This window comes from Canis lupus, chromosome 25 (genome assembly GCF_011100685.1).
Source record: "Canis lupus familiaris isolate Mischka breed German Shepherd chromosome 25, alternate assembly UU_Cfam_GSD_1.0, whole genome shotgun sequence".
Lineage (NCBI taxonomy): Eukaryota > Metazoa > Chordata > Mammalia > Carnivora > Canidae > Canis > Canis lupus.
In genome coordinates, this window is record NC_049246.1 from 9,374,600 (window position 1) to 9,402,133 (window position 27,534).

Consider the following 27,534-nt stretch of genomic DNA (forward strand, 5'->3'; position numbering starts at 1 on the left):
CTTACCCCAAATCTCTTCACCTGGAGATAATCATGGTTGACATTTTGGTGTGTACCTTTCCAGGCACATGTGTGTGTAAGGACAGTGTACTTTCTATTATTATCACAGAGGTCGAGGAAAAGATTAGTTGTTCAAATGCAGCAATTGGGATGGCTGGGTGACTCAGCGGTTGAGCCTCTGCCTTTGGCTCAGGGCATAATCTTGGAGTCCCGGGATCGAGTCCCACATTGGGCTCCCTGCATGGAGCCTACTTCTCCCTCTGCCTATGTCTCTGCCTCTCTCTCTGTGTCTCTCATGAATAAATAAATAAGATCTTTAAAAAAGAAATCAAATGCAGCAATCAACCCACAAAAGACTCAACCACCAGCCTAAAACATACCTCTGTATTTTATTTTAGGAACACATTAATGTGGTCACAAAACATCTTCAGAAAGCGGGAGAAGTCAAGAAACATACAGAATGGGTCTGAGTAAGAGATATAGGGCCACTGCCATTCTCAAGGGGTGGAGCGGACACAAAGTTATTTTCTTCCAGGGAAAGCAAGGTTAACTCAAGCTGCGGAGCTCAGATGGTCATTAGATTTACAGCTGTCTGAAGAGGAGCCACATCTTTGCAAGGGTTGAGTTATGATGACTTTAGGTATTGATCAGAGGAGAGCGCTGACCCCGTACTCAGCGGAGAGTCAGGGGATTAGAAGCAGAGGGGAGATGGTGGTGCTTACTGTCTTTATGTAGTTTTCGAAGTCACTTCCGAAAAAGAAGATGAGGTAATAGTTGAATATTCCAGCAACAGACATGAGGAACAGAAACAGTATGATTCGCTTCCCAAATATGTAGCCTGGCGTGCTGAAAGAGAAAGAAAACTGTAGAAGCAATAAAATAACACAAACTCAACCAAAAATGTTATCACTTCGAGATACATGGGGTTTAAATTTGAGTTCCTTTTACTCAGGAATGCTCCATTGACTTCAAATGAAGAATGGAAGGGTCTCCACTATTATCCATCACAGACCATATTTCAAAACCAAGCTAAAAGAGCCTAGACCCCCAAACCCGTCATCATTAGGGCTCTGCTGTGCAGCCTCTCCAGTTCCCTGAGGGTGTGAAGGTGGTGGGTGCTGTCAGTCGGTTGGTCTCGGACATTCTGACCGGGGATAAGGAACCCCATCAACCTGGTGTGACCCCCGGGTTCTGCTCCAGGAGCGCTTGGGAAGCCGTGCTGGCTGCTGGGCCTAATGCGGGACGGAAGAACCTCTGTGAGAGGGGTGCTGGTTTCAATGAGCCAATAAGGCTGCTGGAATCTAAAAGGTGCTTCAGTATCTGAGAGCTCCATCTACGCTCGGGAGGCTGCTTGGGAACAGCCCATGTTCGCACTAACGAGAGCTGGGCCCCTCACAGCGGAAGACAGGCTCTTACATTTTAAGTGAATGGAGAGGGGGGGAAGATGTTTTAGTACATTTATATGCTTCTCTCGAAGGCTCTAAATCCTAAGCTGCTTAGGCAAATCAGCAGCTGGGGTCAGGGCATTTCCCCAGTGATATGTGACCGCCTAATTGTACACAGCGGCTGCCCTGGCTTCCCTCTGCACAACCCTCTGTGACCGCTGTGGCTGGATCCATCTGTGCAGCACTAGCGCGTTAGGAGAGTCCAGCCAAATGGCTCGTTAAGGCTGTTAGTAACGACCCCGGCGAGGGGACCCTTTGGCAATCAAGACCGCTCAACAAGAACGGCCAGCTCAGCTAAAACAGGTGAGTCGGTGCTGCTGAGCCTGGTTTTTGACATAATCAAGAGAGAACAGAATTTGGCATCTATAGGTTCAACCTGAGAAATTGTATCTTTTTTGAAATGGACCCCAGAGGTTCATACTGTAACTTGTAACTTTCCTATGTCTAGAGTCTGAAAACCCTTCAGCAGTTGACTATTTCCTTGCTACTCAAAGTGTGGTTCATGGACCAACCACACTGGCATCCACTGGGGGCTTGTTAGAAACGCAGGATCTCAGGTTCCTCCCTGGATCTGCTGAATCAGAATCTGCATTCTGCCAAGTGCCGCCGTGACTCACAGGGCATTAAAGTTTGAGAAGCACTGCTAGCTGCCCGGCCCCTGCTCCTTGGCCACTGTATTCTTCTCTCCTTGGTTTCCTGTTTACAGTCACACTCATGAGGTGAGACATTCCATCTCTTTATTGGGGAAATATATTTGGCTCCCAAAAGCATTATGGGCTGAACTGTGTCTCCCCCTCCCCAATTCATATGTTGAAGTCCTAACCCCAATACCTCAGAACATGACTGTATTTGGAGATAGAGTCTTTAAAGAGGTAATTAAGGTAAAATGTGATCACTAAGGTGGACCCTGACTCAATAGGACTGGTGTCCTTATAAGAAGACAAGATTTGGGGACACCTGGGTGGCTCACTGGCCGAGCATCTGCCTTCGGCTCAGGGTGTGATCCCAGAGTCCTGTGTTCGAGTTCTCTCTCTGCCTGCTTCTCTCTCTGCCTATGTTTCTGCCCCTCTGTCTTTCATGGATAAATAAATAAAATCTTTAAAAAGAAGAAGAAGAGAAGATTTGGACACAGACACACAGAAAGAAGACTATGTGGGGACACCAGGAAAAGACGGCCATCTGTGAGCTGAGGAGAGAGGCCTCAAAAGAAAACAAGGCAGCCAACACCTTGAACTCAGATTTCTAACCTCCGCAACTATAGAACAATCAATTTCTGTTGTCTGAGCTCCCCCCACCATCTGTGGTACTCGATTCTAGTGGCCCTGGCAGACAAATTCAGACAGTTACCTGCTAATGCTGATAAGGAAGTAACAAAGTCTAAGTAAGGGATATTTTTTCTAGTCAGAGAATAGAGGGTTCAGAGAAATTAAATTGTGAAAAGTCAAATATTGTAGTGGCTCAGATTTATCACATGAATGAGGCCACCATATGCTCATTACAGAAACAAGAAAAAGTGATTTGCAAAGCTGTTTCAGAACGTGCTCGAGATAAATCTGTGGTGAAGGATGAAATGGCAGTGCCTGCTGCTGAAATTGTGGTGTTCTTGACTTTGGGCAGCATTTTTCAAAGGCCTCAAGGCTGATCGCCCCCAAGGAGATGGTGTGGTGCCTTAACTCTTCCCAGACCGAATGAAGGGTGCGGGAGGCAGGAGCTCAGCACGTGCCCATCACCTGCAGGGCTAAGTGTGAATGGAGGTCCCCAGCTCGGCCACCTCATTAGCTCTATCTTTCAGTCTGTCCAGCTCGGAGATGGGCTGGGACCCTGGGAGGTAGGCATGGTGCGCGCAGAGGAAGGGCCTGCCCCAGGCTCCGGCCGAGCCATGGACCATCTACATAACTCACCTTTGAAATTTAAGGTTTCTCTCTTAGTGTTTCTAAAGGTTGATACAAATGGGGTGGGGAAGGTCAGAATTAAACTAAGCATCAGAGAGACCAGGCGTTTTATATCTGCGACTTCACTGAATTCTCAGGGCTACTCTGTGAGGTATTGTTAGCCTATTTTCCAGGTGGGAAAACCAAGAGCAGACAGGTTGAACGATGGGCCTAAGGCCGCACAGCCAAGAAGAGGCAGAGCGGGAATTCAAACCTGTCCGTTTGAGTCCACAGTCCTGTTCCTTCTGCCTTCCTGAGGGCCCCTTCGGGTTTTGGAGATTAGGATTTTGTGGTTAGTTTTGAAACAAATGTATCCCCCTTTTCAACACACACACACACACATACACACACACACACACACACACACACACACACACCATGAAATCTACTTGAAAACATAAAAGAGGCCTGGTGACAAGCAATTCGCATCTCAAATGTGTCTAAAACTTTGAGGAAGAGGAGCTGTGGTAGGAGACAGGTGAGCCCAGGCATCAAGGCACCTGAGCTCCAGTCCCACCCCGCTCACTGCCATGTCACCTTGGGCAAGTCACTGACCTCCCCACCTTACACAAAAACATAGACAAAATGTGGGTAGGAAAAGAAAACTTTATGGTCCCCTCTGGCTTTAAAAGCCTCGTTTTCCATCGAAAGATGACTGGATAAAGAAGATGTGGTCTATGTATACAATGGAATATTCCTCAGCCATTAGAAACGACAGATACCCACCATTTGCTTTGACGTGGATGGAACTGGAGGGTATTATGCTGAGTGAAGTAAGTCCATCGGAGAAGGACAAACATTATATGTTCTCATTCATTTGGGGAATATAAATAATAGTGAAAGGGAATATAAGGGAAGGGAGAAGAAGTGTGTGGGAAATATCAGAAAGGGAGACAGAACATAAAGACCCCTAACTCTGGGAAACGAACTAGGGGTGGTGGAAGGGGAGGAGGGCAGGGGGTGGGGGTGAGTGGGTGGTGGGCACTGGGGGGGCGCTTGATGGGATGAGCACTGGGTGTTATTCTGTATGTTGGCAAATTGAACACCAATAAAAAATAAATTTATTATTTTAAAAAATTCTGTTCTTTTCAATAAGGAAATATGACTTTAAACCTGGAATCTTCTAAAGGGAATAAAAACTGTGAGGCCCATGAGAGCAAGATATCGTGCCTCTGTCCACCCACATACTTCCAATAAATCAGGCCCTCCATACATTTTTGTCAAATGAATTGTTCTTAGAAAAGAGGCATGAACAGCCTTCTGTGAGTCCCAAACTGTGTGTAGAAGTTGTTGAAATACATACACCGGGCTCCCACCCCAGAGATTCGGATTCCATAAGTTCAGGGTGGGGCCCCAGAACCTACATATATATTTCTTAAAGATTTTATTTATTTATTCATAAGAGACACACAGAGAGAGGCAGAGACACAGGCAGAGGGAGAAGCAGGCTCCATGCAGGGAGCCCGATGTGGCACTCGATCCCGGGACTCCAGGATCACGACCTGAGCCGAAGGCAGACATTCAACCTCTGAGCCACCTAGGTGCCCCCAGAATCTATATTTTTAACAAGCACTCCAGGCAATTCCAGTGTCATTGCTTGGTGGGCTTCACGTTAGAAACACCAGCCTTAACACCCATAGACTCACCTCGGGGGTTCCAAGAAAACGAGTTCATCTTCTAACTCTGTGAAGTAACCCCAAGGTCCCCATATGGCAGGGTGGGTAGAGAGTCTAAAATATTGATACTGAAGGGGAAAATGACTATGAGGGATCAGGACTTTTGATAATTGTGCCCATAATTATTTCTCTAGTATTTTTGGTACTGCCCCTGACTCTAGCAGAGCCCAGGCCTCCTTGAGGCAAGGGCTGTGCCATATTTATTATCATCTCAGCAACTGACTCAGGACCTCAATGCAGGCAGGTGGTCAGTAAGGAGGGATGTGGAGTGAAAGAGGAGTGAGTTAGCAATCAGGGGAAGGTGAAGTTGGCCAACCTCAGTTTATTGGTCTCAAGAGTTGCCAGTCATCGCCTGTCCACCATTGGGTTGAGAACTTCAAACTGTGGAGAGGAATTTAGTAGGAGTTCCAAGGGGAACAGGGTTCTGAGGGACATGAAGATAGGGCAGCGTAGCACCAGGCAGGGAAGATAAATAATAAAAGGCAAGTAGTCTTATAAATGCCAACCCCCACTGAGTTTGGGTCTCATAGAAGTTTAGAATGAAAGGGGAAGAAATTAAAATTCATTCTTAAGTGTGCATAGAAATGCTACAAACTACCTATTCAAGACAGAGAGAAAGGAGTCAGGGAGTAGGATGTAGGACAGAGAATTAGGGCCATATACTTCAAAGGGACCACAAAATCCCAGAAGGAAGAAGCTTTGGTGGGGGAGACACATCAAGGAATGTCGCACCTACCCACTGGACCAAAAGTGACCCTAGAACTTCTGATGTGGATAGGGCAAAGCAACTTCTGCGGAGGAGCAAAAGATGATTGTGAGCCCAAGGGAGAAATTCCTGGAAGGGTCTCACTGAGCTGTATCTTCCTCTGTTGATGAGCCCAAGAAATAAGCAGATCCCAAAGACATGAGGCCAGGAAAGCATCTGCAGAGTGCAAGTGTGACGCAGCCCAGGGACTGAGGTGGGCCTCCACAGTGGAACCTACAGTGGGAATGTATTAGCACATAGTTTCTAGAAGGCAGAATTGAAAATTCTCTTGGACCTAGCCACAGAGGCCCTCAGGCATATATCCATCTTAAGCGATATTTTCATCTAGATTAGGATTAGACATTTCATCTGGTATATATAATTTCTATTGATGACAATAGCTCAGAACTCTGTATTTAAAAGTATTTTGAGATCACGTTTGGTCTCAGCAGGAAAGAGCACCATGATGGACTAGTAAGGAAGGCTGTGGATGCAGGCGAGGTAAGAAGGCTGTAATGCAACAGAGCTGGGGTAAAGGGGCTGGTGGGATCTTCCCGCCCTCTCCCAGGAGATACCAGGCCAGGATTTAAGAGGTTAGGCCAATTACATTTCAATGAGATCCAAGGAAATCTAATAGTTTTAAGATTTTAAGTCTATATCTTATTATTTTTGCCACCTCAGTTCGCTCTGTAACAGTGATTGCCTTGAAAATGAGAAGAGCCTGTGGTAAATGAACACATTTTGTCATGCTCCACAGACTGTCTTAGAATTAAAGCAACTTTAAGATCTCAGGCAAGTGGTGACAGATGAAGAGAACAGTGACTGGGCCAAATCCCTAAGACTTTGGGGAGGAAGACAGGGAGGTAGGCCAAGAGAGCAGAAGCGCCTCATTCTATTGATAGACACCCCGCCTCTTGACAACCGGTGATCTCCCAGGGAAAGGCAGAACAGAGGCTTTCCAGGGTGGAAGAGAATAAAGAACATTCATGACAGGTTGATATGCATAAGAGACATAATGGAATTGTGGTTTTCGAGGATAAATACGAACGCCACCAGAGAGGAATGAAGAGACGAGGGCAGGAAAGAATTGCTGGAAGAAGAGTCCTTCGTCTCTGGGCTGCAGCTCACCATCAACCCCCACACACACCCTGGCCCGCCTGCCTGTCCCCAGCCATTTAGCTTCACAGGATCTCAAAGTCCCCAGATGTAGAGCTTTCACCTGCCAGTGCCATTGTCACGCCGAAGGATGCTATCTGAACGGAGAGCCTGTTAACCACGAGAGAAGCACGCTACTGTGAGAGATCGAGAGGGACGTGAAAAGAGACAGGGAAGAGAAATGGAGGGGAAGGCTGGAGTCCACGTAGGGGGGTGTGGGCAGCCTCTCAGGACGCATGCCTGCCTCTTGGAACCCTCCCAGTGCCTTAGAAATTCTAAGGAACTGATGGCAGACTAGAACTCGAACACTTCTTCTGTAAGTATCCTCATTTATTTTATGAAAATCCTGATTCCCCAATCCGGGCGTAGTCAAAGTATAACTGCTGCTCTGGAGCTTTCCGTCTGGCGGCATCTATAAGCAATGCAATGGGGACTCTATTCAAAGACTCCGTCCTTTGCATGTGAGGGCATCCTATTTTTTGCAACATTCTTCCTGCTGGTTCCTGGAAGATCTGTGACTCAAGAGGACTTATCAAAAGGTGCAAGCTATAGTTCTCATTTCTTTAGGCAAACAATGCAATGTTTCACTCACTGGAGACCTTGAGAAGCTAGACACAGAAAGTCATTCAAGGCCCAGACTCTGAAGGGTGGGAGTAGAGGGTGCGGGGTTGCAAGAATGTGCAGCGCATGGTGTTAAAGCATCCTTTGTGAGCCCGACGCCATGTGAAAGAATTTGTTACGGGGCACACGAGTCGAGTCCCCCAGCAGTTTCTGCAGAGCTCGCAAAGTTCAGTTCAGTAAAGGATGAGGGCTACTAGTTAGCCTTCCCCTCCCAACCCTTAAGTGATCACCCAGAGCCTTAAATCTTAGGCAGAACATGGTTGTGAGTAATCAGTCTTGCTCAAAGCATGACTCATATCCCAGTTCTTATACAGTCCCTGTGGCCTACCTCTGAGTTCTCTCTCCCAGGTAGCCGACGAAGTACTTTTGCCTCACAAACAGGTACATCAGTCCAGCAAAGGCGGCAGGAACTGAGTGGAGAAAGGGAAATGACTGTGTGAGTTTCACAGATGCCAGAACAAGCCAAGTTTAACGTAATATTAATACAGTCATTGTGCAACTAGCGTTGGTCACAAAATCTAGCAGAGACCTCAGGTTCTGGCAGTTGGGGCTGATGTGAACTGTAGCAAAGACCTCGGGCTGATAGGAACCTAGAACTTCAATAATAGTAATGTTACTTTCTATCAGCAGCATGGTACAGTTTACAGAGTGTTTTCCTGCCCATCACTTATTTGAATCCCTTCCACATGATCAGTGTCATCTTTTCTATTCCGGATGTGACAACTTGGGCTCCAGTGGTCAAGGAGCTTGTGTAAGATTGTCAGGGTGTGTGTGTGTATGTGTATGCATGTATGTGTGCATGCGCATGCTTGTGCGCATGTGTGTGTGTGTGTGGTCCAAGGTAGGGGTAGGAGGAGTCAGACATGAACCCCAAGCCCAGCTCTAGGCTAGCTCTCTTAAAAGCATGCTCTTCCCCCCTGGGACTCTAGGCAGTGTATTGCTCAACCTTTTTTGAACAGTTACTGCCAGTTCAGAAAAGATCTCTAGGGAGGAGGGCGCCTGGATGGCTGCAGTCGGTTGAGCATCAGATTCTTGGTTTTGGTTCACGTTATGATCTCGGGGTCATGAGATCAAGACCCGCATTGCATTCTGAGTTCAGAGAGGAGTCTGCTTGAGATTCTCTCCCTCTGCCCCTCCCCCTGCTCATGCTCATTCTTCTCACTCTCTCTCTCTCAAATAAATAAATAAATCTTTGGGGGGTGGGGAAAGAGATCTTTGGGAAGAAGATTCCCTTTACCATCTAATCCTATGAGGAACAGCCATGAGCAGCAAGGTCCTGAACCTTGGAGCTGAGAGTTAGAAAACCCAACCCCACCAGGACTGCTATGGTCAGGAGCTAATACTTAACTCATCCTACGTTTGAACGAAGGGCTGATTGTGGCTTTCTTACCTATCAGGAATAGCCATGGGGGTGAAATAGGTGCATGGATATAAAAGCAGTCTGAAGACCTCCCAGCAGTATTCAAATGCCAAATAATTACCTTGACAGAGAACTTTTTAATGTCAGGCACTGCCCCAGGCCCTTTGGGTACTTGGGTCTCTAATCCTCCCAGCCACTTGGTGAAGAGCACATTACAGGAAGTCAGTTCACCCAGAGTCACTTACCAGACCAAAAGACCCATGAGGACAGCCATCTTTTGCTAGCCACCATCTCTGTGCTTGGCATAGTGCCTGGCATATACTGGCTTTCAAAAATTATTTGTTAAATGAATTCATAAAAGTCAAGTGAGCCAAGGAAAAGGTTGTTAAAAAGAAAACCAAAGGCCCAATATGGTGTCACCTAGGCCAAGTCCCTAAACCAGGGCTTAATCCTAATCTAACTGCAGTTTCAACTTCCCCCAGAAATTCGGTCTTAACTTGTAGTCAGGAATGTTCCAACAGGAGTCAATGAAGTAATCAGCCACAAGGCCCTCTCCTTCCTTTGAGGAAAGATGAGGTAATCTGTAGGATAAGACCCCCTACTCTTCTCCCCAAGGGAAAGAAACCTTGCCTGGAACAATCCTTTTCTTTCACTAACAACCTTCTTGCTCTACCCTCCTTCCTCTAAAAACCTTCCATTCTGTACAGCCCCTGGGAGCTCCCCTCTGCTTGCTAGATGGGATGCTGCCGGATTTGTGAATCCCTTGAAAAAGCCAATTAGATCTTGGAACTGATTTGGTTGAATCATATTTTTTAACAAGGTGGAATGTGAAACCAGGTTTGTATGATTTCAAAACTGTATTACCACCAGCAGCACCATTCAGAGTGACGTCTACTGGGCTTCTATTGTTGGGCTGGATTAGATGAAATTACCATTTTTGCGGGTCCGAAACAGTCAGACATTGGCAGTTTTATGTGGTTCAATCTAATCTATGCCAGGGAGTGTGACAGAGGCTTTATGCACATCCTCTCACTTAATCACCCTAGGAACTCGATTATTTCTGCTTTATGGATGGGGAAACTGAGGCTCAGGAAGGCTGAGTAACAGCCCAGGATCACAGCAGCAGAACTATCTGCAGTCTGTCAGTCCCCGGATCCGTGTTCTTTCCACAACTGCACCCTGCCTCCCAAAATACTAGTGTTACCGACTGGTAAGAAAACCAAAGCACGAGAGAAGCTGCTTCTGAGGTCCATCCTAGGGTCTGAAGGTCACAGAACTCTCACAATTCACAGTCTGCTCTGGCGAAGTCTGCCCTGGTTTGTCCCATCTGGACGGCTCTGCTCTAACTCACCAGTCTGTGTCTCCATGGGAGCTAAACAGAACACCAGTGTGCACAGGAGTCATGGGTGGGAATTGGCTGTGCTCGCTGCCCTCCTGCAGAGACTGGTGCCTGCCTCATGGACCCAGGCTGCTTGGAACAGCAGAAAGGGCATGCTGGATTCAAATCTGGACTCAAAAATTCTGAGGGTTTTTTTTTTTTAAGATTTATTTGTTTATTTATTCATGAGAGGCAGAGACACAGGCAGAGGGAGAAGCAGGTTCCCTACAGGGAGCCCGATATGGGACTCAATCTCAGGACTCTGGGATTACAACCTGAGCCAAAGGCAAAGACGCTCAACCACTGAGCTACCCAGGTGTCCCTGAAAATTCTGAGGTTTGAGCAACCACCTGATCCTCTCGGGCTGGGGCTCTTGCTCCTGTAAAGTGAAGGGTCTGGGCTAGAATGATCTCTGAGGTTCCTTTTGACTAAAATATTTGGTAGTTGACAATAGTCCTAAGAAATGATGATCAAGGTGGTTTAGCACCACCTGCAGCCCAGGGTGTGATCCTGGAGACCCTGGATCGAGTCCCATGTCAGGCTCTCTGCATGGTGCCTGCTTCTCTCTCTGCCTGTGTCTCTGCCTCTCTCTCTGTGTGTGTGTCTCTATGAATAAATAAAGTCTTAAAAAAAATAATAAATGATGATCGAAGAGGGTCTACTGACACGTTTGTCCCCTAGCAATGCTGACATTTATTTGGGCAGAAGTGTGGTTCTAGGACTTCAAAACATCTTCAAACTCCCTTTGTATTTATCCAGCTAGAACAACTCTAGATTCATCTATATCAAGTATCATCTAAGACAGAAAAGGAGTCGTAACTCCTGGTATGAGCCTAGTTTGACTTGATTTTTCAAGTTATCCCCGACATGTTTCTTATTTTACTCAGGATGGATAGTGGTAAAAAAAAAAAAAATAGTGAGTAATGACAGCCTTATGGAGCACAGAAGGAGGCCACATGGTGTCTCTGAAGGAGTTTCTGCTGCCATCTCTCACCTCTGCTCTCTGCCACTGCACCTGATTCTTTTCCTTCCTGGCATTTCTCACTTTCAGCAGTAACTTACCCATTAGTTTTTTTCCTATGGTTCATCTCACTGAGTGCTATGTGCTCCACCACCATCTCTTTTATCTGTCACTGTGTATCCGAGAGCAGGGCTTGCCACATAGTAGGTGTTCAATGTACAGGCAGTATATACGTGAATAATGCAGAAAGATACTTGTGAAAAATCCAGGATTGAACCCAAAAGACCTGGGCTCTCATCCTGGCTCTTCTTTCACCTGCTGTGTAACCTTGAACAAGTTACCTTGTTCCCCTTGAACCAAAGTGTCCTCAGAGATAATAGAGGGAGATAATATCCACTCTACCTATAAAGTAGGAGTTAATGCTAAGGATTACACAGTCCGTCAGAGGACACCAGTGACCTTTTCTCATGTACACACCCTGCTGGGCCACCGTGTGGAAGCTGGCCAGGTCACGCCAAGCTTCCACAGGCACAGTGCCAAGCTCCAAAGGGAACCAAAACACACTGGCTTCCATTTCATTTTAAATCAACTCTGGGAGTCAACCTGCTAAAGTCAGGACTGTAGGCTGCTGATAACCCGGGAGAAGGCTGCAGACCTGAAGTCCAGACCGTGGCTCTGCAGACACATGCCCAGCAGAGGACCGCCACACTGGAAGCTTATTAGCAGAAGCGCCGAGTGACAGCGGTCCCAGAATAGATCCCTCAGGCGCTCTCATTTATAATGCCCTTGTATCTGAGCTAACACTGCTTAAGGATTCTGAGTCACATTTAGCCTTAAACCACCCTTGTCAGCGCAGCAGCTCTCAACCAGCCACTGGGGAGCAAGCATTAGCAATGCATTATCGCACCCGCTCCGCCTGGGCACAGAGCATGCCTGAAACACGACCTCCCGAGGGTTCTCACCTCTCCAGGGCTTCACAGCTTAGAGCTGGAGGTCAAGCAAAGTCTTTTCAATAAAAAAACCTGCACTTGAACCTCCTCAAGATGCACATTTCAGAAAGAGAACACGCAAAGAGAAGCCCGAGTTACCTTGGCTGCAGAGGAGCCCCGCACTCCAGAGCACAACAAGGAAAGTGGGGTACGCATCTACACAGTTTTGGCTGTAGAATAAAAAATATGAGAAGAAATATCAGAAAAACAGGTTACTGCAGCATAGTCTGAAAATTACCTGAAACCCCAAATTGATCATCAGCATCCCACATGAGGCAGCAACTGCATTCATCATTCCACCGACATCTACCAATAAGACACGGCTGCCACCTCAGAAACAGGCAGTGGTACGAGGCAACCACATGTTCAGAATCCATTTACTCCCTTCCTCGGTGAAGCCAATAAGAGACTTGGTTTCTTGATGGATTCATTTTGGCACGGTTCCTGTTCCTGGCTGTGCCAAAGTGCTTCTTGGAATTGAAAAGTGAGCAACACAGACAGCAGGGCTGTGGCAGCTTTCAGGATTTGGGGGGTTGGGTGTAGGGGACAGGAGCCCAACTGAGGAAGACTTTGTCAGACCCACAGGCTGGGCTGGGGAAAGAAAGGTAAGCTTCAACCATTAGAGAAACCAGGGTCGACTCAGAAAAGCTGATGCACAGAAAGGTCTCCTGCTGCGCATGCAATTACAGTGTGTAGGGCTCAATCCTGGTTCCTGTGGCCTTCCCTACAGTGTGTAGGGCTCAATCCTGGTTCCTGTGGCCCTCCACACCAACCCCCGTGCTGGTATCTATACCCTATGTTTCCTGTAAATTCACTGCGGTCCTGTAAGTGTGCAGGAGTAACTGCAAACATTTTCTACAGCTGCTGAACAGGTAGCCACAAACTCAGTGGCTTCAAACAAGACACACTGTCTGGAGGTCAGAAGTCCAAAAAGGGTCTCACTGGACTACCATCTAGGTGTGTCAGCATGGCTGCAAACCTGCTGGAGACTCTAGCAAAGATCTGTTTTCTTGCCTTTCTCAGCTTCTAGAGATCACCTGCATTCCTTGGCTTGTAAACCCTGCTAAACACACCAATTTTTCTCCCTCCTTTTTCCACATCTTTTTTTTTTTTTTAGATTTTATTTATTTATTCATGAGAGACACAGAGAGAGAGAGAGAGAAAGGCAGAGACACAGGCAGAGAGAGAAGCAGGCTCCAAGCACCGGGAGCCCGACGTGGGACTCGATCCCGGGACTCCAGGATCATGCCCTGGGCCAAAGGCAGGCGCCAAACCGCTGAGCGACCCAGGGATCTCCTTTTTCCACATCTAAAGAACCCTGTGATTACATTGGGTTCCTTCCAGATAATCCAGAATACGCTCTTGATTTCAAGGTCAGCTGGTCAGCAACCTTAATTCCTTCTTGCGGTGTAACAGAGCATCTTCACGGGCTCCCAGGGTCAGAATATGAATATGTTTGGGGACCTTTCATTCAGCCTACTGCAACTACTTTCATTTTCACATGAGAAGCCGGGGTTTGGAGAAGCTGAGTAACCTCCTCACCATCACAGAGAGACAGAATGGCAAAGCCAGGATTTGCATCCTGGTCAGTCCAACTCTAGAACCAGATCTATTACCTCTTCAACTACACTAAATAAATAGCGAGTGTCCTCTTGAGAATTTTACAGTCTAGATCAGGACGATCAATACGTGCGTCCATGGAAAAACAACCTCACAACAGGTGGAGGCATGAAGGGGAATAGAGTGGAAAGGGCATGTGACTAGGATGTGGTCACTGACCTGACACTGACCAGTTGTCTGTCAATGGTAAAGCAATCATTTTGGACTTAGTTTCCTTCCCTGAAAAACTAAGACTGATAGTAACTCTAAGACCCACGTAAACTCTAAGAATTGATGCTTTAATGAGGAGCTGCTCAAGATATGGCCCCTGGATCAGCAGCATCAGAATCACCTGGGAACTTGTTAGAACTGCAAATGTTAATGCCCATCTCAGACCTAGAGAATTAAAAGCCTCCGGGGGGAGGGGGAGCCCCTCCAGGTGACTCAGAAGCATGCTCAAGTTTGAAAACCACTGGTTTAATGTAATGTGATGTTCAAACTGTACCGGTGAAAGCAAAGATGCAATTTGCAAAATGTATTCAGCCTTTTATCCAAATTCCTTCCTTGGATTCCGCCATCTGGATCATTCCTGATCTGGTTCTCATGATTTTCCTCCTAAATGAGCTATGAACTCTTGTTCAGGCCGATCACATCTCAGGCCTCACTGGTAGCACTGGGATGACCAGCCCTCGGTCCATCCCTGCGGAGAACCCAGAGAGGAAACTTTATGTCCCTCCGATGATCAAAGGATCCTCTACTGGAGAAGTCAATGAAATTAAAGGTAAGAAAGCAGTGTATCCCATCCTGGGCTAGAGGTGCAGGGGAGAGAACACAGCCCCGCTGACCTCGCCCTGTGCCCAGAGGGTGCGTGCCCTGGTCTAGCGGACACAGTAGAAACTCTGAAGGGCAGGATCCCTGAACAAATTTATCATTTGGGGAGGAGCACTTAGTGAATAAACAGGTCCTGTATGTAGCTATGGAGCATGAGCATCACATCTATTCTTCTATACTAGAGGCACAAAACCATAGCCTTGGGTTTCCGGACGTCATCCACCTCCCAGTTCAAGAAAACAAGGGAGAACATTCTTTTTTATTTACTTGAATAATGTTCTATGCCTGATGGGATCTAATACCTGATGTTCCAACAGTTTGAAAATCTGTTAATACCAAGATCATCCCGGCCTCCTCCTCATTCTCATGCTTCTGTTTTTGTTTGTTCTTGAGTACTGGTTTCATCTAGATGATGCAAAATTTTTAAAAATTCTTAATTATTTAAGGAATTTGCTCATTAGAGAGGATGGTATAGTAAGGTGACATTGAATCAGTCATTCAATCACTCCTCCTATTGTCTCAAGGCAACTTGGTCCCCAATAAAACATGGTCTGTCTGGAGTTGAATGAAACTCTCCCAACTTTAAGAGAATGGGCTCCTCCTCTGGATTTTCAGAATATACCCAGAATCCTGTCCCTTGCTCTGGCTCAAGCCAGTCCTGTGATCCAGGATCTGCGATATGTCTTCTACCCACAGCTCCAGGCAATATGTCCCTCCTTGACAAAGGGCCACCACTGGGTTGAATTCAAGTATCTTTGGCCAGTGAAGCAGCTGTCTCTTGAGGTGGAGCCTAGCAAATGCTCACACGGTCTTTAAGGTCACACAGCCTGGGTCTGATGCCTAGTCGACCATGGTGCAAATGTCAGTGCATTCCCTAGCCTCACTGAACCTCAGTTCTCCTCATCTATAAGAGGTGAATGGAGACATTAGTAATTACTGCCTGGCTTGTGAAAATAAAACGAGATAAAGCAGTGTCTGGCTCATAAAAAGCTTTCAATAAATGGTGGCTATTACTGCTCCAATAGCTTCCTTCTTACAATCCCCAGTGGAAATGTCTTTCCTGCTGACAAATTATCATTATTCCAAATTTTCTTTTGTGGAGAGTTTTGTGCCATTTTTTTCTGCAAGACAAAATTGACAAACCCATCTTGGTTCTCATTACTTGAGGTCTAACTCAGAGGTGCTTGCCAGATTTGTCGACAATTCACTGTGTGGCATTCAATTTGATACACTACACTATCAATGTTTTTATGGAGAAAAGGACTCATTTTTTTCCCTTTTGTCTTTCTCCACCTTTGGAAATCAGATACAGAAGTACTTACATAGTGTTTTGTTAGTTTGGATTAACTTAAAATAAGTAAATATCACTAATAATAGCAATAGTACCACTGCAAGTCGATAGAATCAATGTAGATCTAGTGCCTTCAAATTATTTGCCCACTTAGAAGTGAGTCTGAAGTGGATTTTGAGAGGGGCAGGGGAGAAAGGATGTTAAGGTGGCATTTCCCAAAATGCATTTTGGGAAACACTAACCCTGTGATACACTCTGAAAAAAAAAAAAAAAAAAAAAAAAAGGCAGGGGAAGTATATCTGTAGTTTTTTTAACTTTCCTTTCTTGGAGAACCAAGAATCACAATGTTCCTCAGTACATTAAAAATTCTCCACATTCTTGCTGTCCAGAACTTTTTCTTCTCCGTAACATGTGTTACCAGCCCACTAACTTATAATGTGTGGAACACGTGTCCAAAAATTACACTTCTCCGGAGGCCTTCCTCCTCTCTGCAACCTGTGCTCACCTGCACTCATGAGGAAGAATCTTAGACCAGTTAACTGAGCTTCTCCTCCAGAAATCAAACTGTTCTAGCTGTGCTCATCATCTGAGGACAGGGCTTTAAATTATGTTTTATACCCAAGAACAGAGAGTCAAGGTCGAGATTCTTTTTCTCTCTCAAACTCTGACTCAGCTCTGCCCTGATGGGTGATGGGTGATGAGACAGACCACTAACCGAGGCCAGGTTGGAGCCAATGGGCCACACCTAGCTGCAACGTCTGTTTATCGACTGCCCCAAAATCTGGAACCATCTGAATCAGTCAACCGTCATATTTTATGCTGAAAAATATGCATCTGGTTTTTCAATCCATCAGCATCATTTATCCTTTATGCTAGTTTTTCTTTATAGCCATGGTCTGGAAACATTTATGACCTCACACCCCATCAACCAGAAGATGTGATCATGCAAACCTGTGACAGGTATAACACACACGCCGCTCTCAACCTGTATATTAAAAATGAGTAAAGCTTAATTTCTTATTTTTTAGATAGCGGGATTAGATAGATGTTCTCTTCTTTTGGCAGATCCATGGCTCAACCCGCACCCGCTTTGGTGCTTTTGGAGGCCTCTAGACAAGCTACTTCCGGACAATTTCTGCTAGATGAACACATAACCCCTCCTGTGGCTTCCAGGCAGAGGCCAGCAGACTGGGTGCCTCTGGCTCTGCCAGCACACAGTAGCCCGCAGCCCTGATCTTTCAGCCCGTCTATAAACTACCACCGGCACACGCAGTGCTGTCTGCTGGGTCGGGGAGGAAGTGGTCTTTGTAACAGAACCACAGCAGTGTCTGGGCAGCCTTCATCTTAAGGAAATTCTCCTTTTCGCCTCCTGAGTTCCAAACTCTCCACATCTATCCCTCCCCCTCATTCTTCTCGCCCTGTTTTCTGGGCCTGGGGAGCTGGGCTGCAGCGTCCGCGCCATGGGGACCCCAGGCAGCAAGAACATCCCACCACCCTCCTCTGGCTCCTCCTTAGGTCAGGAACCCACACCATTGCAGAACTTCCAAACCGCCCTTCCAAATGACGCAGCACAGCTGCCACCAAAGAGCACTTCTGCAATCTGGGGACTGGCCCCAGCGAGGAGGGGGCAGGTGTGGGCACGGTCCCTTCTTAGGCGCGGAGTTAGCTCACTCCTAGGGCAAACGGCAGGAACCCAACCACCCAGCCTGTCCCATTTCGTCTTCATTGCTGGCAAACTTGAAACTGAACTTCTCTCGAGGTGCAGTAAAATTACACTGCGTGCCAGCTGCCTTGTCTAACTTCTCCAGAATGGACCAGTTGAGTTTGTAGGAACACAGTGTGACTGATAATAATGCAGAGATCTGGGAGAAAGAAGCTTCTCTTTCCAAACTAGAATAGTATGAATATCTCCCTTGGGTTGTTTTCAGAGACGTTTCGGCATGGCCCCTCTGGGAGTATCTTTTGCCCCCAGATGTGTCTGAGAGATGCTCCCACATCTGCCCCTGCAAGTGACACAAAGCCACCGACGCACCCTACCTACATCCCCTACCCTCCTTTCAATGCAAATGTCTAAAATAGCTGAAGCCATATCTTCAAACTTCTTCCATAGATTCTGAGAATGAATATATTGAAGGTCTAAATGTTAAAATAGAAATGTCCCTGTAGGTAGGTCAGCAAAAGTTTTCCTTGAAATCAGCCTGCCAGAATGACCATGCCTGGGACCACTTAATACGAGGCAGGGGGAGCAAAGCAGGTAGCCAGGGCCCAGGAGAAGGGGAGGTCTTGTAGGTACTGTGGACACCCAGAAGCAGCCTGAAGCCCCAAACCCAAAAGGCAAAAGGCCCAGACAGGGTGAAGGGACGAGGATGTCCACCTGCAATGATTTCCTTGGGTGTCCATGACTGTCCCTTTGGAAAGATCTCAGTGGCCCATCAGAGTCACATTTGAGTTGAGAGTGAAGGCCGGCTCCTTAGCCAGCTCATATCTGGAACCTTTCCTTCTGACAGGTCCCTAGTGACAATCACAGAGAAACAGGCCATAGCCTGAAACTTCTGTTCAAGTACATTCTGCAGAAGGAAAAAATGAGTGTTTGAATAACATCCATTGAGATTTGCATCCCAAATAGCTCCCATCTCCTTGACTGAGCTGTTCAGGTGTTTCCAAGCAGCTTTTTTATTCAAAAGTAAAAAATGAGAGGGGGGTGGAAGCAATGGCACAGTTCCCTCATTCTTATGGTTCTTGTTGTAGCCTCTCGAAGAAACTGGGCATTACGAAAGGTCCTGCCATGTCTGCAGATGTCCACCAAGGGGGCCGCAAGGGGCAGTGAGCAGAAGGCTGCCACCATTGTGTCTCGCCTGTTCTTCCAAAGCCAGCCCACAAGTAATGGCTGGTTTTCCTGGTAGTACCTCTGAACTAATTGCCCAGGAAATTGGTTAACACTGTGACCACACAAACTGGCTCAGAGGTTTCTGGAGCAAGGGGGATCTGTGGTGATCACATATCCCCACCTCCAATATCTCCAATTCCTTTCTTTAAACAATAGCACTCATTTAGATGATGAAGAATGTCCACAAACCCACCCCCAGCCCACCCCAGTGAGGTTCAACCTTCCCTCAGAGCTCTGCCTCCCTGGCACTCTGAAGGTTGGCTCAGACAGACATGTAGCCTTGAGAGTGGTTGTCTTCACTCCTGTAGGGAGGCCCCCATGCCCAGGGCCCCACTCTGTTAGTTTGCAGTATCACTCACTTGGCAGTGTAGACCCGCTCAAAGGCAAGTGTTCCCGTCCTCTGGAAGCTCCGCCCATTCTGTGTCTTGCTTTCATGCTCCACCTTGTGGGCAAAGAACCCTGGCAGAGGGAAAGGTTTGGATCTGGTTTATAACGGACATGTTCATGAGCCTGATATCCCATTATTTTACTAGAATATTAAATGTTCCCTCTGTGTGCCCTCCAAACAACCTTAAATGTCTTCCATCCAATGTCATTTACCAAAAATTCATTCAGCAGCTATCTCTACTAATCACTGCATTTGGTGATGGCAGGTGATGGTGAACAAGATGCAGCCCCATTTTCAAAGATCTTACAGTCGAAGGAAATAGACAATCAGAGCAGAAATTACACTCTAGTGATTCATGCTAAGATGAAACTGACTGAGAACAGGAAGCCATCGAGGATCCAAGAGGCAACTTAATTCAGTGTTGGAGTCACAGGGATCTAGAGGAAGCGACATCTAGGATAAGATTTTCTGAACAGGTAGAAATCAGCCAAAGAGAAGGAGAGGGCAGGGGGCAACAGAGGAGATCACCCCACTGGAGTGGAATAGAATATGGAAAGGTGCAGAGGCAAGAACTGTCTTTGGTTTGGTAGATCCAGCTTATGATGAGGGAAATTGGGAGCAGGGAGTGGAAACAGATAGAATTATATATGAGGTAGATGGTGAATTGTTCTTTCAAAGACATTTTTCTTTGTGACTTGCCATATGCCAGACACTTAGCTTGCATCCGAGAACAAAACACACAAAGAACCTTGGCCTGAGGAGCTTATGTTTTGGTGAGGGTGGAAGAGGAGGAGATAGAGTGTACAGAATGAACAAAACGCTTAAATTAAATTATACAGCGTGCCGAATCATGGACAGAAGAGAACGCAGAGCAGGGTGAGGGGCAATGTGAAGTGCTCATAGGGCAGCCAGAGTGAGAAAGCAGTAAGTGAGCCCAGGCCTGAAGAAGAGGAGAGTTGAGAAGTGTGACAGTGACCTTGATGAGAGCCATGTTAAGAAAATCAGAATTTATTCCCATCTCACAAGCAATAAGGAGTTACTGACAGGTGTAAGCTGAGGGATGGTGTAAGCAGAAAGCCATTCTGTCTTCTGCATGGTGAGTGTCTAGAGGGGTCAGGCCCACAATAGGGGGTAGATAGGAGGGCGCCGGCTAGGATGATGGCCATGGGGTGTAGCCAAAATCCTGAGGGCATGTCTATAGATTGGATAGGAGAGCTTCCTGCTCTCTCTCCCCTCCCCTCCTGTTACAACGTGCCTGTTTGGAGCACAGCTACACAGCCACTCGTAGAAAAAGAGCATCGGCCCTGCTCCAGGAACCCCAGCAGACACCTGACATCTAGTCCCTTACCGGGCCTAATGCCAACTCTGCCAAGTGGACAGTGCTGTCCCCACTTCGTAGACAAGGATATAGTGACTTGGGGAGGTCAGAGAGCTCTCTCAGAGTCACCCCACTGAGAAGTGCAACTGGAGATTCAAATCCAGGGGGGCAAATAAGGATCCTTCTTTCCTGTTACTGTCACATTGAAGCTCACCGCAGGGATTCCATCAACTACACTGGATTTAAGTATACTTCTGTCTGTTCTGGATGTCTCTTCTTGCCACAAAAATACAGCAGAAAATTTTGCTGGAAGACCAGTGTCTTTCCAGACTTTCCAGAACCCAATGGGATGGCCCTTGCCTCTGAATGTGTAACACAGATGGTATTAAGAAAGCCAGAGGTTTTGGACACCTGCACCCCGATGTTTCTAGCAGCAATGTCCACAATAGCCAAACTGTGAAAGAAGCCTCGGTGTCCATCAAAAGATGAATGGATAAAGAAGATGTGGTTTATGTATACAATGGAATATTCCTCAGCCATTAGAAACGACAAATACCCACCATTTGCTTCAACGTGGATGGAACTGGAGGGTATTATGCTGAGTGAAGTAAGTCAGTCGGAGAAGGACAAACAGTGTATGTTCTCATTCATTTGGGGAATATAAATAATAGTGAAAGGGAATATAAGGGAAGGGAGAAGAAATGTGTGGGAAATATCAGAAAGGGAGACAGAACATAAAGACTCCTAACTCTGGGAAACGAACTAGGGGTAGTGGAAGGGGAGGAGGGCAGGGGGTGGGGGTGAGTGGGTGACGGGCACTGGGGGGGCGCTTGACGGGATGAGCACTGGGTGTTATTCTGTATGTTGGTAAATTGAACACCAATAAAAAATTAATTTATTAAAAAAATAAAAATTAAAAATAAATTTAGACACACACACACACACACAAAAGAAAGAAAGCCAGAGGTTATTTCCGCCAAGCACCGCTTGGGCTACGCTTCTCTGCATCTGTTTTTCTTCCACTCCTGGCTCAGAGAAACCAACCCCTTCCCCTTTTCCAAGGCTTGCCTTCTACCTGTGACCTTGCGCCCATTCCTGCCACCTTTTTGACCCTTTTGCTTCATCGGTGTTCTCCTTATTTCCTGGACCATCTCTCTCTTTCTTTTTCCTTCTCTTGACCCTAGAAACATACTCAGATCTTTCCTACCCATCAAACAAAACAAAATCAAGACTGCCTCAGTCCACTAGGCTCTCCTCCTGTTTAGCTAAACTTGAAAGAATCTGCCTTCCTTTGCCCACACCTCACCGCCCACTCCCACCCCAACCCTGTGTTATCCTCCACTATGTTACAGAAACTTCACGAGCAGAGACCATTAAACACTTATCTTGGCTAGCTGCTGACAGTAGGCCAAACCAGAGAGAGAGAGCCAGAGCCAGAGATCCAGAGAGAAAAGGCTACAGGCCATTCCTGAGCACCTACCATATGCCAGGCCCTCCTGGCTACTTTCCCTCGGTTATTCTACACAGTACCTCCAACAAGCAGGCATAGAAGTTATGATAGCTCCACTTCTTGGTTAAGGAAATTGAGAGAGGACCCAATAACTTTCTCATCACATAAAAAGATCTTGAGATTTTAGTTAAGCACAAAGTTACTATGAGCCAACAGTGTGATACAAGTGTTCAAAGAATGACACACCCCTGATTATTTGAATAGAATTGATGTTTGGATCTCGGGAACAGTTTCCCTGTGCAGAAAACATCTATCACCTGCAGCTTAGAGAGCCCAGGGCAAGATGGGTGGGAGGCAGAAACCCAGTGACAAGGGACTCTGGAAACCAAGTCACATGAGGAATGACATGGAAGACAGGATGGTACAGCTGACTCTGTAAACCCAGAAGCAGCAAGCATAGTCCAAGCTTTTCCAGAGAATAGAAATAGGACCAGTGAGTAGAAGTCATAGGGCAGCAGAACTTCTTCAGGAGTGGGTGTTTGGATAAATGTATTTGAGACAATATATATAACATAAGTGTCTACTTTTTGGAATGGATTTGAATCCCAGTTTCACCACTACTGGCTCTAGGACTTTTAACCAATGGTCTAGCCTTTCCAAGCCCCACATTGCCTCTCTGTAAAATAGGAATAACAACATTATATATTTCACAAGCCACAAGGATTCAGTGAGATACTATTCCCAACACAAAGAGCTATGCTTGACAAAACAAACTCAATACACCTAACAATGGGAAGGGCAAGCTCAGTATGTCATGAGCTCTCTATCATGGGAGGGATCAGGTAGGAACTGTTGAGAATGGTGTAAATAAAATTTCTGATTTGGGGCACTTCATGAGTCCTGTATCTAAAGCCCATCCAACTCCAGGTTGGACTGGTAGGTGTTCCAATATGGTACCCATGAGATTCATTATGAGTGTGTGTGTGTGTTGCGGTGGGAGTACCAGGGATGGCATGGGAAGGTAGGTGCTCACTACCAGCTCTGTATCTCTCCTTATCACTATTCTCACAGACCCTTGTGTCTGCAGGGCCATCATGTCTCCCCCTTTTTGGCTTCATGATAAGAAGAGAGCTGAGGAGAGACGATGATGCCAATTCCCACCACTTTTCCCTACAACCAGAAGGGCTGCAAAAACAGCTCTCCTGCTGGAGGACCTCTTTTCTCTGCTGTTACCATTCAGGCTTCCATGCCCAAGGCTCAATGCCCTTCCCCTCAGCTCACCCTCCCCTGTCACTCTAATTAGTTTGGCTTCCTATGGAAATCATTTTCTCCAAATCTGTGTTTTTCAGGTTTGCTGCTTATCAATGCTGTTGGCACGTTGGCAGGAGAAGTTGGAGGATCTCTGGATGCTATTCATATCTATACTCCCTGGGAAACCAGGATTTGGTGGTTCTGGCCCAGCTTTCTTGGAATGATGTATTTTAAACTAGTTCTGTGCTTCCAAATCCATGTTTTGCTGGATCAAGCTGGAAGAGGGCCACAGGTTCAAAGATCTTGATGACTAAAGAATGTTTAAGAATCAGAGGAGGAAGTTCCTCCAGGCAGGCAAGGCTCTGACCTCTTCCCAAGAAATAAGCTTCACGCAGTGTACAGAGAGCACAGGCCCCGGATACCATTGTGGACACCTGTAGACTGGACCTCTTTGTCTTAGGACAAAGCGTGCAGTGTCTGGCAACAACATGTAAATACTCCTTAAAACTAACAGGATGGGCTTGAAATGGCATTTTACGGGGCAGGAAGGGAAAGGTATGGTTTTTGCATATTTTCTGAACTCTATATGGAAGATCTATGGTTGCAGTGTTGAGGTTCATTAGAATTGCAAAGAGAAGCTCGGGACATGCACTTGAACCTCAGTGTTTACCTAAAAACTCATGGTGCAAGCAAGTACAGATGTTCTCTTCCAAGCCATTTGGCTCTCTCTTGTTCTCTGACAAGAGCACATTTAACAGTTACAAATAAAAGGTTTCACATGGCGGTCTCAGCATCCCATGGCAGTCTGGGCCTCTGCCTCAGAGAGGAGCATGGCTGGGCTGCTTCTGTGGCTTCAAACGAACAGCAGGCTGTCGCTTCCCCAGCAAGGGTGCGATAGTGCTATACAAAATCACTCTGCCCCCGAGTTGCCCTGGCTGCTCACAGTGGGCTGGGGAGGATGGATCACATGATGTGGCGGCCACATAGGGTCTGCCCAGGCTGAAAAAGTCTCCAGCCCGAAACAGTAGCTCCATTCCGGTCCATACATGTATCTTCTCACCAGGAAGCCTCCATTTCACTCATCAGTTGCTGGAACTCTATCAGTGAAGCCACTGTGTTCTGTCGCTACCTACCTGAAATGGCCTGTCCAAAGTCAAGACCCTTGAATAGAGGTTAAGACTCAGGCATTGCGCCAGCTATAATCTCTCCTCCCATACTGTACCAAAGAAAAAGACTTGGGATCCCTGGGTGGCGCAGCGGTTTGGCGCCTGCCTTTGGCCCAGGGTGCGATCCGGGAGACCCGGGATCGAATCCCACGTCGGGCTCCCGGTGCATGGAGCCTGCTTCTCCCTCTGCCTATGTCTCTGCCTCTCTCTCTCTCTCTCTCTGAGTGACTATCATAAATAAAAAATAAAAAAAAAGACTTAATCTCACTGCCAAAGTAATTAGGAACCTCACTGTCCCCCTCAAGTCTGATTAGGGTTTATTTTGCCACCAAGGGAAGAAGCCCAGGACCCACTTGACAGACCAAGGCCAGGTTCTGCCTCTTTGGAGAGATGAAGAGACTCTGTTCTCACAACAGGAGACCATGTAGCCTCCCCCAAGTCAGCTCTGAACTGAGAGGAAGCAGCTCAGGGTGAGTGCCAGCCTTCTAGCTAGCTTAGCCCCATCCACACAGGCAAGTGACAGGGCACTGGTTTCCCAGTTCAACGATATTTGTCAGCTACGTTGATGCTTATAAGGGGAAGGACCAGAGGGGAGACCCCATATGGAGCTGAAAAAGCAATGCCCGTCCCATCCACCCATGCAAAACTGCCTCCACAGACATGAGAAGGGCCTTTGAAGGCTTCCCTCTGACCATGGCTGGCCATCTTTTCTCACTATCTTTTCCTTTCACCAGGGGGCCCCGACACCATAGCCACTATATCCCCATAAAGCCAGGACACTGCCTGTCACAGCAGGTCCCAGTAGGTGTATGCAGGGTGAATAAATGAATCCATCACTGATGTGTAAGACCACGGGAATTCATGGTACCTGCATGAAATAGCAATGGCTTGAGGAATGGCAGCCTAAACAATCCATTTGTTCCCTCCCTGTGCTGCAACTTGATCGTGTGGACTTAGTATGAAAGTATGAAATGTTTTGGGTCAAAACATGGCCAACTGCTGTTCCATATAGGGAACATACTTGGAGGATGCAAAGTTGGGCCTCTCTGGTATGGGGAGGTCTCTGGGAAGCCCTACTCTGGGCTCAGAAGGCAAATCCTCAGCCTCTGTCCACCTTCAAGCTGGGGGGAAATGACAAGGTCTCCCAAACTGGTTAAATACTCAAACTTCCCAAGTATGACAGTGTGTGGGCACACAGTTAATACCCATTCGGTTATAGCAGCTGCCCTTAGCAATTACCATCCTTTTTCCTCTATCTTAATAAACTACAAAACACAAAGCCCCTGGAAATACTCATAAAAAAAGTCTGTAGCAGACCTAACTCAGAACTCTAAAGGGAAAATTCAACACAGTCTTGTCTTTTTCAGGTCTGCGTACCTCATATGGTTTTTTAGGCGCTGGCAAGGTTAATGGAAATGCAAACCCCACACAAGAAAAATGCTTCCTCTCTCTCTTTATGTAAATATGTAATGCATTTTTTAAAACACTTCAAATTTATTCATTACTAGAAAAAAAAGAGAAAGTATTATAAAGCATCTATTTTTCTCCAAAAGGAAAAAAAAAGAGCAATACAGAGATAAAAAAAGATAAGATGATTTCTCCATCCCACCTCCCAAATTCTTTCTTTCTTTCTTTCTTTCTTTCTTTCTTTCTTTCTTTCTTTCTTTCTTTCTTTCTTTCTTTCTTTCTTTCTTTCCCTACAGGTGACAGAAAATCTCAGTTACATTGAAATTAGCCCATCTGCACTACTGCAGCCCAGTGTCTGAGTAAACACATATTTTACTTTCCCTTTCTAGGTCTCCGGCCACAGTAATTAATAGTTAAAAAGCTGATTGTGACACTTCAGTAAAGGTTTTGATAAAGCTTCTAGGTTGCTGCCCTGGCTCTGCAAACATGGTTAGTCACCACCATTTAAGTGAAAGAAATACCAGGAGAAAGAAAACCCCAAGTTCAAGCATGAATACACACACCCTATACATTCAAAGAAAAGGAAAAAGCGCGCAGGGACAAAGAACCGTGTGAGCCTGACTTTCTAACAACTGGCAAACAAAATCTACCCTTGTCTCCCTCTGTGAGTGAGGACCTTCCCTTACCGTTCTGGACCACGCTGATGAGGGTGATGATGGCCAACAGGACAATATTCCCCACGGCTTCTTGATCCATGTTTGCTTCGAGCTCCCCAGTAAGGACTGCTCCAGTTTGGTGGCACCCAGGCCTGCACTGAGCAGAAAGGGGAAGTGAGGGCCCACACTCTGTCTTTCATCATTAGAATTTCCAAAGGTCCCAACACAGTTACACGGTGACTTCTTCTTTCTTTCTTTCTCTCTCTCTCTCTCTTTTTAACTAGCCACCAAAGTGCCCTAGCTCAGTGTGACCTGCCAGGAGAAGCAGAGCTTGGAAGAGGAGCAGGAAAGGAAGAAAAAAATGAAACTTGTGTTTTATTTATAGAGCACCAAAAAGATCTGTGTTTTGAGTGCTTTCTTTTCTTGAATTCCCAGGGGGAAAAAAAAATACTTAACACATGGCAGGTTCCAGAGTGGCAGCCATATAAAAAGGCCTGGATGAGTGAATAGATGGATGAATGAATGAATGAATGAATGAATGAGGAAGTGGGCTGCTGACATCTCCGTTTCTCCAGGAAAAAAAAATCAATAAAAGAATTAAAACCAAACCTTGGCTAAGGAGCAAAAATGAGGATACAGATGACCCATAAGGAAAACTTCAGTCCAGCCAGGCATGAGTATCATTAAACACCGCAGCTGGCTCTTCAGAGGTAGTTCTTGAAACACCTTCCTGGAATCTTCTCAACATAATAATAACAGTAGAGAGAAGGTGTGAGAGTGAGCCTGCTGGGAAAGCCAGGTAGTCACCTGGCATTTTACCGATCGCTGTGTAAATGACCATCTCTCAGAAGCTACACAGAAAATGCAAGACTTCAGCCCAGACTCAACAATTATTTGGCAATGGGTAAGAGGAGCTTTTTATCAAAACCTCACTCTGAAAGAGAACCTCAGCCACTATTCTTGGTGGCAGCAGGGAACTGCACCTTCGTGTGGGAGAGGCCAGCTTGAGTGTCCTCCATTCAGCTGAGAG

General features: G+C 46.4%; 1 protein-coding gene across 2 annotated transcripts; it reads right to left on the reverse strand.

Annotated features, from left to right (window-relative positions):
* Nucleotides 1–369: 369 nt before the first annotated feature.
* On the reverse strand, nucleotides 370–26,719 carry LOC119877532 (arachidonate 5-lipoxygenase-activating protein). 2 transcript variants are annotated; one of them, XM_038573349.1, is made up of 5 exons: nucleotides 26,535–26,692; nucleotides 19,228–19,327; nucleotides 12,360–12,430; nucleotides 7,901–7,982; nucleotides 370–845 (listed from the first exon to the last, which is right to left on the reverse strand). In XM_038573349.1, exons 1-5 carry the CDS (start codon nucleotides 26,602–26,604, stop codon nucleotides 683–685), a joined length of 486 nt encoding a protein of 161 aa, XP_038429277.1. In that variant the 5' UTR covers nucleotides 26,605–26,692; the 3' UTR covers nucleotides 370–682. The 2 variants fall into 2 exon arrangements, with proteins under 2 accessions (XP_038429277.1, XP_038429276.1); XM_038573348.1 differs by lacking the exon at nucleotides 19,228–19,327 and having other exon boundaries at nucleotides 26,535–26,719.
* Between the last annotated feature and the right edge of the window lie 815 nt (nucleotides 26,720–27,534).

Excerpts from the sequence above, each read along its gene's own strand:
- LOC119877532 (XM_038573348.1), bottom strand. The coding sequence starts at position 26,707 with ATGATGAAAGACAGAGTGTGGGCCCTCACTTCCCCTTTCTGCTCAGTG. Across the intron at positions 12,431-26,534 it reads CATCAGCGTGGTCCAGAACG|CCAAAACTGTGTAGATGCGT; the intron begins GTAAGGGAAGGT and ends TTTATTCTACAG. Across the intron at positions 846-7,900 it reads CTGGGAGAGAGAACTCAGAG|CACGCCAGGCTACATATTTG; the intron begins GTAGGCCACAGG and ends TTTCTCTTTCAG.